This window comes from Salvelinus namaycush, chromosome 7 (genome assembly GCF_016432855.1).
Source record: "Salvelinus namaycush isolate Seneca chromosome 7, SaNama_1.0, whole genome shotgun sequence".
NCBI classification, from domain to species: Eukaryota; Metazoa; Chordata; class Actinopteri; order Salmoniformes; family Salmonidae; genus Salvelinus; species Salvelinus namaycush.
Genome location: NC_052313.1, coordinates 22,615,239 through 22,628,395, shown reverse-complemented (window position 1 = coordinate 22,628,395; position 13,157 = coordinate 22,615,239). Strand labels below are relative to the sequence as shown.

At 39.8% G+C, this 13,157-nt stretch overlaps 1 protein-coding gene across 1 annotated transcript in view; it reads left to right on the top strand.

Moving 5' to 3' along the window:
- Nucleotides 1–13,157, top strand: part of LOC120050392 (RNA-binding Raly-like protein) — an 83,054-nt gene that overhangs the window by 63,593 nt on the left and 6,304 nt on the right. Inside the window, exons 4-7 of the mRNA XM_038996980.1 lie at nt 4,377–4,564; nt 10,836–10,949; nt 11,324–11,493; nt 12,562–12,600. Of these exons, the coding sequence (XP_038852908.1) occupies nt 4,377–4,564; nt 10,836–10,949; nt 11,324–11,493; nt 12,562–12,594 (505 nt within the window). The 3' untranslated portion in view covers nt 12,595–12,600. The remainder of the gene's footprint in view (nt 1–4,376; nt 4,565–10,835; nt 10,950–11,323; nt 11,494–12,561; nt 12,601–13,157) is intronic.

The following is a 13,157-nucleotide window of genomic DNA, read 5'->3' as shown; positions in this document are numbered from 1 at the left end:
CACCTACCCTTACCACCTGGGGGCGGCCCGTCAGGAAGTCCAGGATCCAGTTGCAGAGGGAGGTGTTTAGTCCCAGGGTCCTTAGCTTATTGATAAGCTTTGAGGGAACTATGGTGTTGAACGCTGAGCTGTAGTCAATCAATAGCATTCTCACATTGGTGTTCCTTTTGTCCAGGTGTGAAAGGGCAGTGTGGAGTGCAATAGAGATTGCATCATCTGTGGATCTGCTGGGGTGGTATGCAAATTGGAGTGGATCTAGGATTTCTGGGATGATGGTGTTGATGTGAGCCATGATCAGCCTTTCAAAGCACTTCATGGCTACAGACATGAGTGCTACAGGTCGGTAGTCATTTAGGCTGGTTGCCTTTATGTTCTTGGGCACAGGCACTATGGTGGTCTGCTTAAAACATGTTTGTATTACAGACTCGGACAGGGAAAGGTAAAAAATATCAGTGAAGACACTTGCCAATTGGTCAGCACATGCTCGCAGTACACGTCCTGGTAATCCTTCTGGCCCTGCGGCCTTGTGAATGTTGACCTGTTTTTAAAGGTCTTACTCGCATCGGCTGCGGAGAGCGTGATCACACAGTCATCCGGAACAGCTGGTGCTCTCATGCATGTTTCAGTGTTACTTGACTCGAAGCGAGCATAGAAGTAGTTTAGCTCATCTGATAGGCTCGTGTCACTTGGCACCTCTCAGCTGTGCTTCCCTTTGTAGTCTGTAATGGTTTGCAAGCCCTGCCACATCCGACGAGCATCAGAGCCCGGTGTAGTACGATTCGATCTTCGTCCTGTATTGACGCTTTGCCTGTTTGATGATTCGTTGGAGGGCATAGTGGGATTTCTTATAGGCTTCCGGGTTAGAGTCCCGCTCCTTGAAAGCGGCAGCTCTAGCCTTTAGCTCAGTGCGGATGTTGCCTGTAATCCATGGCTTCTGGTTGGGGTATGTACGTACGATCACTGTGGAGACGAAGCCAATGACTGATGTGGTGTACCCCTCAGTGTCAGAGGAGTAATTCCTGAACATATTCCAGTCTGTGCTTGAAAAACAGTCCTGTAGCTTAGCATCTGCTTCATCTGACCACTTTTTTATTGATCTTGTCACTGGTGCTTCCTGCTTTAATTTTTGCTTGTAAGCGGGAATCAGGAGGATATTATGGTCAGATTTGCCAAATGGAGTGCGAGGGAGAGCTTTGTATGCGTCTCTGTGTGCTGTTGATTATTCACCCCCCTCCCCTCTTTAAAGGAAGAATTCATATGTTTTGCATAAATACAAATAGACATGTCTATGAAGTAATAGCCAGGGCCCGTTTTCCCGATAGCGATGGAACTTTAGCTATGGAACTTAAGCTTACAAGTGTTTTAATGATGCATTGTTTCTATAACGGCCGAGGAACTAACATGCGTATCCCAAAACACCACGTAAGGAACTTATTGAATGTATGAAGAACTTTCAATAAGTGCGTCGTTAGAGCATGTGTCGATACTGATAGGATCGAAAGAAAGGCAGTGCTGCTCTCCGATCAGCGTTCTCCATTCAAACCCTAACATTAGATACTGACGACCAATCAGCTCCTAGAAAGAAATGATCACCTATAGCAGCAAATATTGAGGTGGTTAATTCTAATGCTTAGGCTATGCACTAAATGGAATATTTGGCACATCATTGCGCACATGTTGTTAGGCCTACACATCATGAAATTGAGGCAAGAATTACAGACAGTAGCCTACAATTAGAAAAATAAAACTCAATCGATTGAACTTGAAATTGATTCAATATGATTGAAATACAGTGCCTTCAAAAAATATTCAAACTCCTGGACTTTTTCCACATTTTGTTGTGTTAGAGCCTAAAAATTAGTCAATGGAGATGTTTTGGTCACTGGCCTACACACAATACCCCATAATGCCGAAGTGGAATTATGTTTTTTCAAATGTTTACAAAATGTTTACAATTAATTACAAATTAAAATTCAACCCCTTTGTTATTATTAACCTAAGTTCAAGAGCAAAAATGTGCTTAACATGTCACATAATAAGTTGCACGGACTCACTCTGTGTGCAATAATATTGTTTCACATTATTTTTGAATGACTACCTCGTCTCTGTACTCCACACATATTATCTGTAAGTTGAGCAGTGAATTTCAACCACAAATTCAACCACAAAGACCCAAGAGGATTTCCAATGCCTCGCAAAGAAGGGCACCTATTGGTAGATCGATAAAAATAAGCAGACATTGAATATCCCTATGAGCATAGTGAAATTATTAATTACACTTTGGATGGCGTATCAATACACCCAGTCACTACAAGGATACAGGCCGGAGAAGTTGCCGGAGAAGAAGGAAACCGATCATGGATTTCACCATGAAGCCAATGGTGACTTTAAAACAGTTACACAGTTTAATGGCTATGATAGGAGAAAGCTGAGGACGGATCAACAATGTTGTAGTTACTCCACAATACTAACCTAATTGACAGAATGAAAAGGACGCCTGTACAGAATACAAATATTCCAAAACATGCATCTTGTTTGCAACAAGGCACTAAATAGTTCAAAACTGTGGCAAAACAATTAACTTTTGATCCCGAATACAAAATTGTTATGTTTGGGGCAAATCCAATTATTGAGTACCTCTCTTCATATTTTCAAACATTGTGGTGGCTGAATCATCATATGGATATGCTGGGGAGTATTTCAGGGGCGGAATGGAATGAAACGGAATGGAGCAAAGTACAGGCAAAATCCTAGAGAAAAACCTGCTTTCCACTAGACCCTGAGAGATGAATTCACCTTTCAGTAGGACAATAACCTAAAACACAAGGCCAAATCTACACTGGAGTTGCGTTCCAAGAAGACAGTGAATGTTCCTGAGTGGCCAAGTTACAGTTTGACTTAAAATGATTGGCAAGACCTGAACATTGTTGTCTAATAATGATCAACAACCTGCTTGACAGAGCTTGAAGAATTCTCCTCCAAAAAATGTGAAAATATTGTACAATCAAGATGTGCAAACATCTTAGAGACTTACCCAGAAAGACTCACAGCTGTAATCGCTGCCAAAGGGATTCTAACATGTATTGACACAACGAAATGTAACACAACAAAATGTGGAATAAGTCAAAGGGTATGAATACTTTCTGAAGGAACTGTAAATCCAATCAATTTTATCCCACTTTGTAACAAAACTACATACAGTAGGCATAGGTCTACTGTATGTAGCTTACTGTATTTATATTTTAATGAAGTCATCTCGGTTTTCATTTGAGGCATTTTTTTTTTTACCCTTTTATTGTTGATAACAATTGCAAAGACATTGGCAACTTTATCTTGTAGTAAACTTCGTTGTGAAGTTATCGACGGTCACAGAGAGACAGATAAACATCTTGATTCTAGGTTTAGCAGAGATCTTCAAAGTGGGCAAAAAAAGCATCTAATGACCCAGTTATCTGTTCTACGGGTGGTCTGAGGCAGTCAATAAATGACGAGTGTTTTCCACTTTAGTAACGATGGTTTTGGGAAACAGCTCTGAGATGTAACCGTGTGCCTACAAAGGTTTTAACGATGAACTTAGCCTTAAGATGCTTTTAGGAAACCGGGCCTTTGACAACAAATTATGTGAGACAAAACACATCATTTGAAGCGCAAATTACATTTTTGAAAGTCACTTTTTGCATGTGGAAATATTTTTTATAACTTTGTATAATCACCTTCCAGTGTAAAAACCATTTGAAATTAAAAACAAAAAACAATGTTTTAAGTGACAAGTAGGCAGGGGTTTGAAGCCGAAAAAGCAAGAAAATTCACGAGCACCACAATGCCTACACCACCCATGCTCTACTAAACAAGTGTTTCTGAGCTTACTGTATGTCAATGTTACACAGGTAAGCTAACGGTTACAGGAATTAGGAATGGAGACATGCTCTATAGAGACCTCTATATGAGTGACTGTGTCCAGCACACCACCCCGTTGTTATGTTGGGCACCTACTGACCAAACAAGTATGTTTATGAAATATATTATGAAATACTGTATATATTTTTCCTCAATGACATGTATTGCTAAAATAAATGTTTAAGAACATACAGGCAGGCACCACATTACTACAGTACAAAACAGCTTGCTCAGTCAAGTATGATGGCCCTGTAAGTATAAAAGCAAAGCTTGCTTTTCATATAATAAAAAACCTTGAAAAGGTGGTGGAATGGGATTAGTGGATTCCAATACTTGAACTTGTATGCGATACAAATCACATTATTGTGGGAGCACCTCCTCTAATAGTAGGAATTAGGCTGTTTGATCTCTATGGGTGTAGTTCCCTCCTGTCCTCGGGCTGTTTGATCTCTATGGGTGTAATTCCCTCCTGTCCTCAGGCTGTTTGACTACCATGGCCGGGTGGCCCCACCCCCCAGGGCGGTGATCCCCTTGAAGCGCTCCCGGGTCCTGGCTCCATCCACACGACGTGGGAAGACATCCTTCCCCATCAAGACCACCTCCTCTTCCTCTTCTTCCTCCAGACCACCCACCTCCTCCTCCTCCTCTACCTCTTCCGGACTCAAGTGTAGGTTCACCAACTGTTATACTGTATATGTGGCTGATTCCAATGTGGCAATACTAGGATTGGAAAAGGATTAACACATATGGCTAACATTCAGCTAAACATAATAGATATTGTATCGTCGAATGTGAGGGGGATAAATAATACAATGAAGCAGGAAAATATGTACAGAAAGATTAAGTTGCTTAATATACAACTATTTCACATTGGTAAACCATCTGAAATTTTTTAAAAGACTTACCAAGTGATTTTACTCTCCCTTAACAAAAGGAGCTGTCATTTCCCAACCTACCCTAGCACAACTTGCACTTTCTCTGCCACTATAAAAAGCAATGGCGTTTCCAGACAACAGGAACGAGCAACAGCAATGTAGAGCACAAACAGAACACTGTATCCTTCCAGTCACAAACGATTCATCCATATCTGTCTCTGACCCACATTGAATCTTTTGATTAGCAAATTAACAATAAGACCATGTTTTACATTTAACGTGCTGATCAGAGTTCTGTGTTCCTGAACGGCAGTCTATAAGGAACGGGCTGTATAATTGGACTCAGTGTGCGGTCTGTACGGTTTCTGCTTCCCCCTTATTCAGTGCAGTGTTATCAGTACCCACAGCTTGCTAACGTCAGTCAAGGGGCTCTGATGCAGTGGACTTATGGAGGGAGCGGAAAAACATGTTTTCCTCCTTTTTTGGATAGACTATATTGATTTTTCTCCAAGCCGGGCATCACGGTTCTATATCTGGTAGCCACAGTCGCTAAAGTCAGAACCGTGAGAAATTGCTGTTTCTATTGACGTAGATGGATTGGGAGCAAGCTATGGTTAGATAGTCCAAAGATTTGGGTGGGTGGATCTATGTAGTTTGTAGGGGCTGTGGTGCATAACAGCCATTCAGATCCTATGTAAGCCATAGCTGTCAAAGACCAGGCCTAGCAGACAAATGGACTAATATTCTCAGTATTGACCTCTTCGTCCTCTACAATTCAATAGAGATAAGCTCTGCATACGACAACAAAAGTAATGCCAGTGGCAAAACAGACCATATTGCTCAGAGCATGCTGGAGATTTCCCTAGTGCTCTATTTGACTTAAAGCTATCCAGGGTCTCAAATGACTTCGGTAAGAACAATCTGAACTCTCCTTGTCTGCTGCAGTCTTCATCTTGCAGTGATTCAAAGAGACCGTCTCTATCTCCAAGAACACATTCCTCTCTATGGGTCATCGTTAAGTCCCAGAATAAGATCCAATCTGTCCACCCCATAGAAATAGAAGCGACTATGTTGTTTTTCTCTGTAATGCTGAGCTATCAAGAGGGTGCTGTTGATGAAATGATGTTGGATTAGGCTGGGTATGTCTGGAGTCTCTCTCTATCTGTGGCTCGTGTGGCTTATAGCACAAAGGAACAGGGCCTGAAGTCACTGATAAATTAGAAATGGCTCCACACTTTCTTATCATCAAAGGACAACTATAGTAAGTTGCCCAGAGCATACGCAGTTGTTGTTGACTGTTGAAATAACAAATTGCTGTGTGTGTGTGCGTGAATGCTTGCGTGTGCGTCTGTGCCTGTGCGCGCGCCTGCCAAAAGCATTGAGGGGACAGCAATGAAGGAGGGAGACTTCAATGTATCATATATCACACCTCCTTGGCACCATTCTCCAGCTCCACTATATCCTCTATACTTTCTGTTTTCTCTGTCTGTGGTATGGCTGATCCAGAGCTCTCAACGCTCAAACAACAGAGTCCATGGCCACTTTAGGGAACAACAGGTGGCTGGCTTGTGATTCCAATACACATGTTGACTCTGCATTGCATCTGAAGTAGGATTGCATACCAGACAAGCACAATGCTGCTTTGAATGGAGCGAATGCATTTACAAACACCACAGAATGCAAGCACATGTTCTGTCCACACGTATGTCCTTACCGACCACTTTAAAATCAACAAGGGGCCATGTCACCTCTAGGGTCAGGTGCTTGTGGTTTGATGTTGGACTGGGCAAGAGAGACAAAGACCTCTATGGCTTCAACTGTGTCCAGGTCGTCATTGTAAATAAAGTTAAATAAGTTCAACTGATTAGCTAGGAAAGGGGCAATAGAAATACGTTCCCCCAGCCCTATATGCTTTCCCTAGAGATAAGGTTCTTTCTCCTGATCTAATAGCAACACTGTATATTCTTAGAAAAAAGGGTTCCAAAAAGGGTTTTTCTACTGTCCCCGTAGGAGAACCCGTTTTGGTTCCAGGTAGAACTCTTTTGGATTTCATGTAGAACTCTCTGTGGAAAGGGAACCCAATAGGATTCTACATGGAACCCAATAGGATTCTACCTGGAACCAAAAGTGATCTACCTGGAACCAAAAAGGGTACTTTAAAGGGTTCTCCTATGTGGACTGACAAAGAACCTTTTTAGGTTCTAGATAGCACCTTTTTTTCTAAGAGTGTAGGAAATGTCCTTGGTGAAAAAGTAGAGGAGAGAACAACAGCGGGGAGCTTAATGATGTGTTTTTGTGTAATAAATCAATGTTTTAACAATAAATAGTGGCTACAAAGCAGTCATGAGATTGCACATAATGAAAATTTCTACAACATTTTTCAGAGGCTTCTGATTCGGAACTAAAGCCCCAGAAATAAGTGATGGGAATGCTTCACACAGCCACTCATGCGTCCTCGTTCTGACACTGACCAGCTTTGATCGGTGTCAAAGTCCGTTTTCTTATTTCAGACTTGTGCTGTCTGTTTTTCCCTATTTTGACGGTTGTCAAATTTCTAACCATAAAAAAATTGACAACTGTACCATATAGATTGTGAAATATTTGGGAAGAGATTTTCAATGTACCGATTCCATGGCACATGGTTTATGAACTGATACATAACTTAAGAGTTATTTCAATGTAAATTATTCTACAAAATTCTTTCAACCAATAGAATGTTATTTATATATATATATACTGTATATGGGGCATACAACCTTCCCAGCTCTGCATATTTTGCTGCAAAGAGACAGAATCATTAGATAATTTGTTTTGGTACTGTCTATGTACAGTAGCTTGTTTTTGGTCTCTGGTTCAGGAATGGTGGAAGAATTTCAACACTCACCTGGAGCTAACTCTGCAAATAGCACTGCTGGGTGATTTGAAAAGTCATAGTAAATCGATCAATAATATAATAATACTCTTAGCAAAAAATGTTTATCTTTAATTTACAATCTTTAGAAACTATGAGAATAGAAAGGTTCCGAGCATTTGTTAAACTTCACAGCACAGTTGAAAAATATATGCTTAATAGAGATCAAAACTGGATGGTGTTCGGAGATAGATGGAAGGGGTTGAGTGGAGCTGAAGGGTGGGACTAAAAAGAACAAGATAACTAATGTAAATTATAAACTGGGTGGTTCAAGCCCTGAATACTGATTGGCTGACTGCCGTGGTATGTCAGACCGCATACCATGGTGTAATATTCATATGTGTAAACATACTGAATTATAATTGGATGCATTTTACCGCCATATCATACTGTGCTATGATTGGTTAAGACCACCCAAATGGTTAGGTCATGGTCAGTTTGATCCTGGTTGGCGATACGTAAACATGGCAGTTATAGCTAGCTAATAAAGAGCTACGTTAAGAAATATCCCGTAGTACTGCATTTTATTATTTTGTACAAAGTGTGCAAAACAAGACACATGGGTATGACAAAAACATATTTTTATATGTTACGTTGGTAACCAGTTTATAATAGCAATAAGGCATCTCGGGGGTTTGTGATATATGGCCAATATACCACGGCTAAGGGCTGTGTCCAGGCACTCCGCTTTGCATTGTGCCTAAGAACAGCCCTTAACCGTAGTATATTGGCCATATACCACATCTCCTCAGGCCTTATTGCTTAAATATACAGTGCCCGTAAAATTAATATAGGTTCAGAACTTTTGTGAAACAGCACAGTTGGAAAATATGTGAAAAATAGAAATCAAAACTGGATGGTCTTCAGAGATAGATGGGAGGAGTTGAGGGTAGCTGAAGGATGGGACTAAAACTAAATAAAATATAACTATTGTAAAATATACTGTGTCTGTAAAATGTATATAGTATGTATTAGCTGGAAGTAGAAGCCTAAGTGTTGTTGTCCCTTAGTTAACACCAATTAGGGGAGGGGTGGTAGGGTTAGGGGAAAATAATAAAAGAAGATATATTTAAAAAATATATATATATATACAATAGCAGTCAAAAATTTGGACACGCCTACTCATTCCAGGGTTTTTCTTTATTTTTACTATTTTCTACATTGTAGAATAATAGTGAAGAAATCAATCAGAATACTACATGGAATCATGTAGTAACCAAAAAAGTGTTAAACAAATCAAAATATATTTGAGATTCTTCAAAGTAGCCACCCTTTGCCTTGATGACAGCTTTGCACACGCTACTTTGAAGAATCTCAAATGTAAAATATATTTTGATTTGTTTTCCTTTTTTTTGCTTACTACATGATTCCATATGTGTTATTTCATCGTTTTGATGTCTTCACTATTATCTACAATGGAGAAAATAGTAAAATAAAGAAAAATCCATGAATGAGTAGGTTTGTATACATATGTATATATATTACACAGTCACAGTCAAAAGTTTGGACACACCTACTCATTCAAGGGTTTTTCTTTATTTTTACTACACCTTTTTTGGTTACTACATGATTCCATATGTGTTATTTCATAATGTTAATGTCTTTTGTCCAAACTATTGTGTGTGTGTGTGTGTGTGTGGATGGGGCATTGGAAAGCATGCAGAAAATTACATTGATGGAATCCACAATCTATCTGCAATATTATAGCTGATCTACCCCCTTAAAAAATGTTCAACCATCAAGATAGTGAAGCAGGATATCATTTTTTTTTTAACTCGGAATTCCTAGTACTTCCAGCTACTTAAGTATACAGCCTAATGTGTACTGTACATCAGAGAGATGGGCCTGCGCAGAATTAATCTGACGTCCGTCAGATATGGTGTATTTTGGTAGGCCTATTTTTTAAGTGGAAGTGATCTGCATTTCAAAGTCAAATCCCATACTGTGGTTGAATCCCAAATGGCACCCTATTCACTACCTTGTGCACTGCTTTTGACTTGAGGCTGTGGTCAAAATAAATGAAATATATTGGAAATAGTGTGTCATTTGGGATGCAGGCATTTTAGGTTGACCAATTTTTACTTCAGCATCTTTGGTTATGTATAGTGTAAGAATGCAGCCAAATAACATTTGACCACACCTCCACAAGTTCAAACATCATGATGCTTATCAGTTTATTTCTATATTTATATATCTGTTTGAAATACATTACTTATTCACATAAGACATCATTAATTTATTCTATATTTATCAGCTTATTATTATTAGTTTATCATACTTGAACCATGCAATGCAGTAATATATTTACTGTTCATTGTTTGTTACAAAGACCTGGGTTCAAGTACTATTTAGGGTATTTCAATTATTAAAAAATATATTTGGAAGTAAGTATCTGGATATTTTTGATTTGAAAAGACAAGTTGAGTATTGGAATGTATTTGGAAATATACTTGGAAAGTATTGGCATCTATTTGAAAAAACTCAAACACTGACTCAGATACACTCCCATGCATTTAACCCAGGTATTTGAAAATAGTATTTGAAAAAACGTTCAAATATTATATTTAAATGAAATTATTTGAAAATACTTTCAAATAATTCCAATAGAAGTAGTTGATTCTGCCACATTATTTTAAAATACTCAAATACACAGAAAATGTATTATTTAAATAACAAATAATGAAATTCCCATGTATTTGAACCCAGGTCTGTTGTTACATAATGTCAAAATGGCATCATCCCCTTTGTGTTGTCTTATTATGTTCCCAAAAAGTAATCAGAAATTATAAGCAGAGGTGTTGGCTACAGCCGTTAACGCAGGTAATGAGCAGGAATCAGACATCATAGTGGATGTAAGCCATGAACTAATCTCGTAATTGAAAGCAGTGGTTTCATATTTGGAATAGGAGAACTGTACACGGTCGGATAAATTGATATGTTCACCCCTGGAGAAAATGTAATTTGGCTTGATGAAAAGATAGAATGATAGGGGGTCCTGGGGTACGACCAGATGATAACATCAATTCTGTGATACGCAGTTTATGAAAATGAATCGTTGAGTGGTGTTTAAAATTAAAATAATCTTGTAAAATAAACCCACACTATGGTATAATAAATCGATTTATTGTCTGTTTTTGATTATGTCTCAGCAGTGAAGACGGACCAGCTCCAGACCATTAAACGAGAGCTAACTCAGATCAAGATAAAGATCGACTCTCTGCTGGGTCGCCTGGAGAAGATCGAGAAACAGCAGAGAGCCGAGTCTGGTGAGGGGGGAGGGGGGGGGGACAAAGAGAGAGGGTAAGGGTGTCAGAGAGAAAGAGAGGGCAACGGGGGGAGAGATAGAGATGGAAAGAGAGAAATGTAGAGAGAGAAAACATGTCAAAGAGAGAGAGAGAGGACAGTCTCAGCAAGGGAGGTGAAGTAGGAGAACATTTAAAGCTTGTTCAGATGTTAAACACAGTTTCACCAAGACTGATTAGTATGATGTTATGAATCTCAATTGCAAGTCTCTCCTTATCCCCTCAGAGTAGCTAGTCAGCATCTTGTTACTTTTTGTCACCAGTTGTTACTTTGGTCTCATTTCTTTGTCCTCTCACTCTTTCTTTCACGCTTTCTCTTCTTTTCACGTTTTCTCCAGAGGCTCAAAGAAAGTACGAGGACAACTGTGACTCTCTCCATGAGGAGTCTGTGTCGGAGACAGCTGAGAACTCCGGGGAGGAGGCGGGCAACAGGGCACTGGATGTCGAGGCCGGAGAGATGACCGACGGGGGCGAGGATGACTACGACGAAGAGGGTAGCCATCATCTGGTAAGGGAAATGGGTGATGAAAGGGGGCCTGGAAGGGGGTCAGGGGAGACAGTGGTTTGGGATAGGAGATTTAAATTGGGCACACCAGTCTTGCCCTAAAGAAAGTTAATTCTGCCGAATTATTCATGGCTCAAGATCCGAAAAGCAGTGTGAGGTTGCTCATGAGTAAATTATGTGTGCCACCACAGACAGTTTCTCCCTGACAGCCCAACTCAAGTGAAGGCGGTGGCAGGTCCCTGTTCATACACACACACATAAACACACGTGCGTGCACACACACACACACCACACACTGTCATGGGTTGTAATTAAAACAGGGCGCTGCAGACATACCAGGGGGACTTGGAGGCCTGTCTTAACCGGTCCAAATATGAAAATGAAGATGGAGTTGATACTGAGGGAACTGAAAGTGTTCTTTAAAGTCACCATTTTATACTCTTCAAAGAACTAGACTGAGGGAAAAGCGAAAGTATTTTTGACAACTTTTGGAACAGCTGAGATGACAGCTACAATTATTGATCACTTCAGTCAACAACTCACCTTATTGATATTTCTCACAGTTATCACAAATAGAATGCTATTTGAGCATGTCATTTTTCAAAATAATGATATCATCCCTGTTGTGTCACTAGAGTCTTGCTCCTCATAGAGTACACATTATTTCAAGTTCAAGCAGGAAGATCGAAGGACTTATCTGTGTGGTTCATCTGTGGTTCAATGCCACCATGCTTTCCCTATTATGTGATATTTATGACCCATTATAAAATGGAGCGGGTGCATGCCGTCCAAGAGCTAAGCCTTGTCTTCTCGCTAATAGAAGAGATTATTTTTCCCAGCGAGTGTGTGGGATATTTATTTGTTTCTTCATTCAAGGTCATATTGATCAGATATAGTGGAAATGTACAATGACCCAGGACATTTTTTGTTTAAAGTTGACAGAGCTCTCCAACAACTTGAAAAACCCTGAATTAAGTTCTGATTTAAGCAGGGTTTGTTTTATAGCTGATTAAATTAGAACTGCACAAATTCGATTTTAAATACTGATGCATTTCGTCCTTTTCTTTTCAGATAGAGAACCATGTTTCTGACATTGACAACTGAGAACAGGTAAGAATTTGGAACCAATAAACTTTTGAAAATTAGATAATCTAAGCTTGTTTAGTCAGCCATTTTAGGTTCTCTAACGTTTTCCTTTAGTTTCATGAACCTTAGTAAATCACAAATGTCACAATTATTGAAGTTTTTCTTTAGGCCTAGAATCAATCAGATCAAGCATTAACCCGCGGTAGCGGACACACGCATAGCTGGTATTTTGGTGGTGTCAGAGGTGTAACAGCGTTAGAGCTGTCAAATCGGTGAGCGGCTGCGTTTGCGGTCATTGTCACAAAGCCACACCCGTCCCACTCGCATTACAATTTCAGAATGAGAAAGTGCAGGCTACTTAGAAATAATGACACTCAAATTGAAAAACATTCAACGAAATTACGAGGATTTCTATCAGTCTAATTGAGGTGTAGATTACATCTCACATTCCAGTGTTCAAACTTGTAAACAAGGCTGCGTGCGATTTCTCTAAATGCAACTCCGTGCAGCCAATGGCAATGTCCGCTTTAGGTTTAATGCCAGGAGCCGCTTGTGGATTTGACAGCTCTAACGCAGTTCCA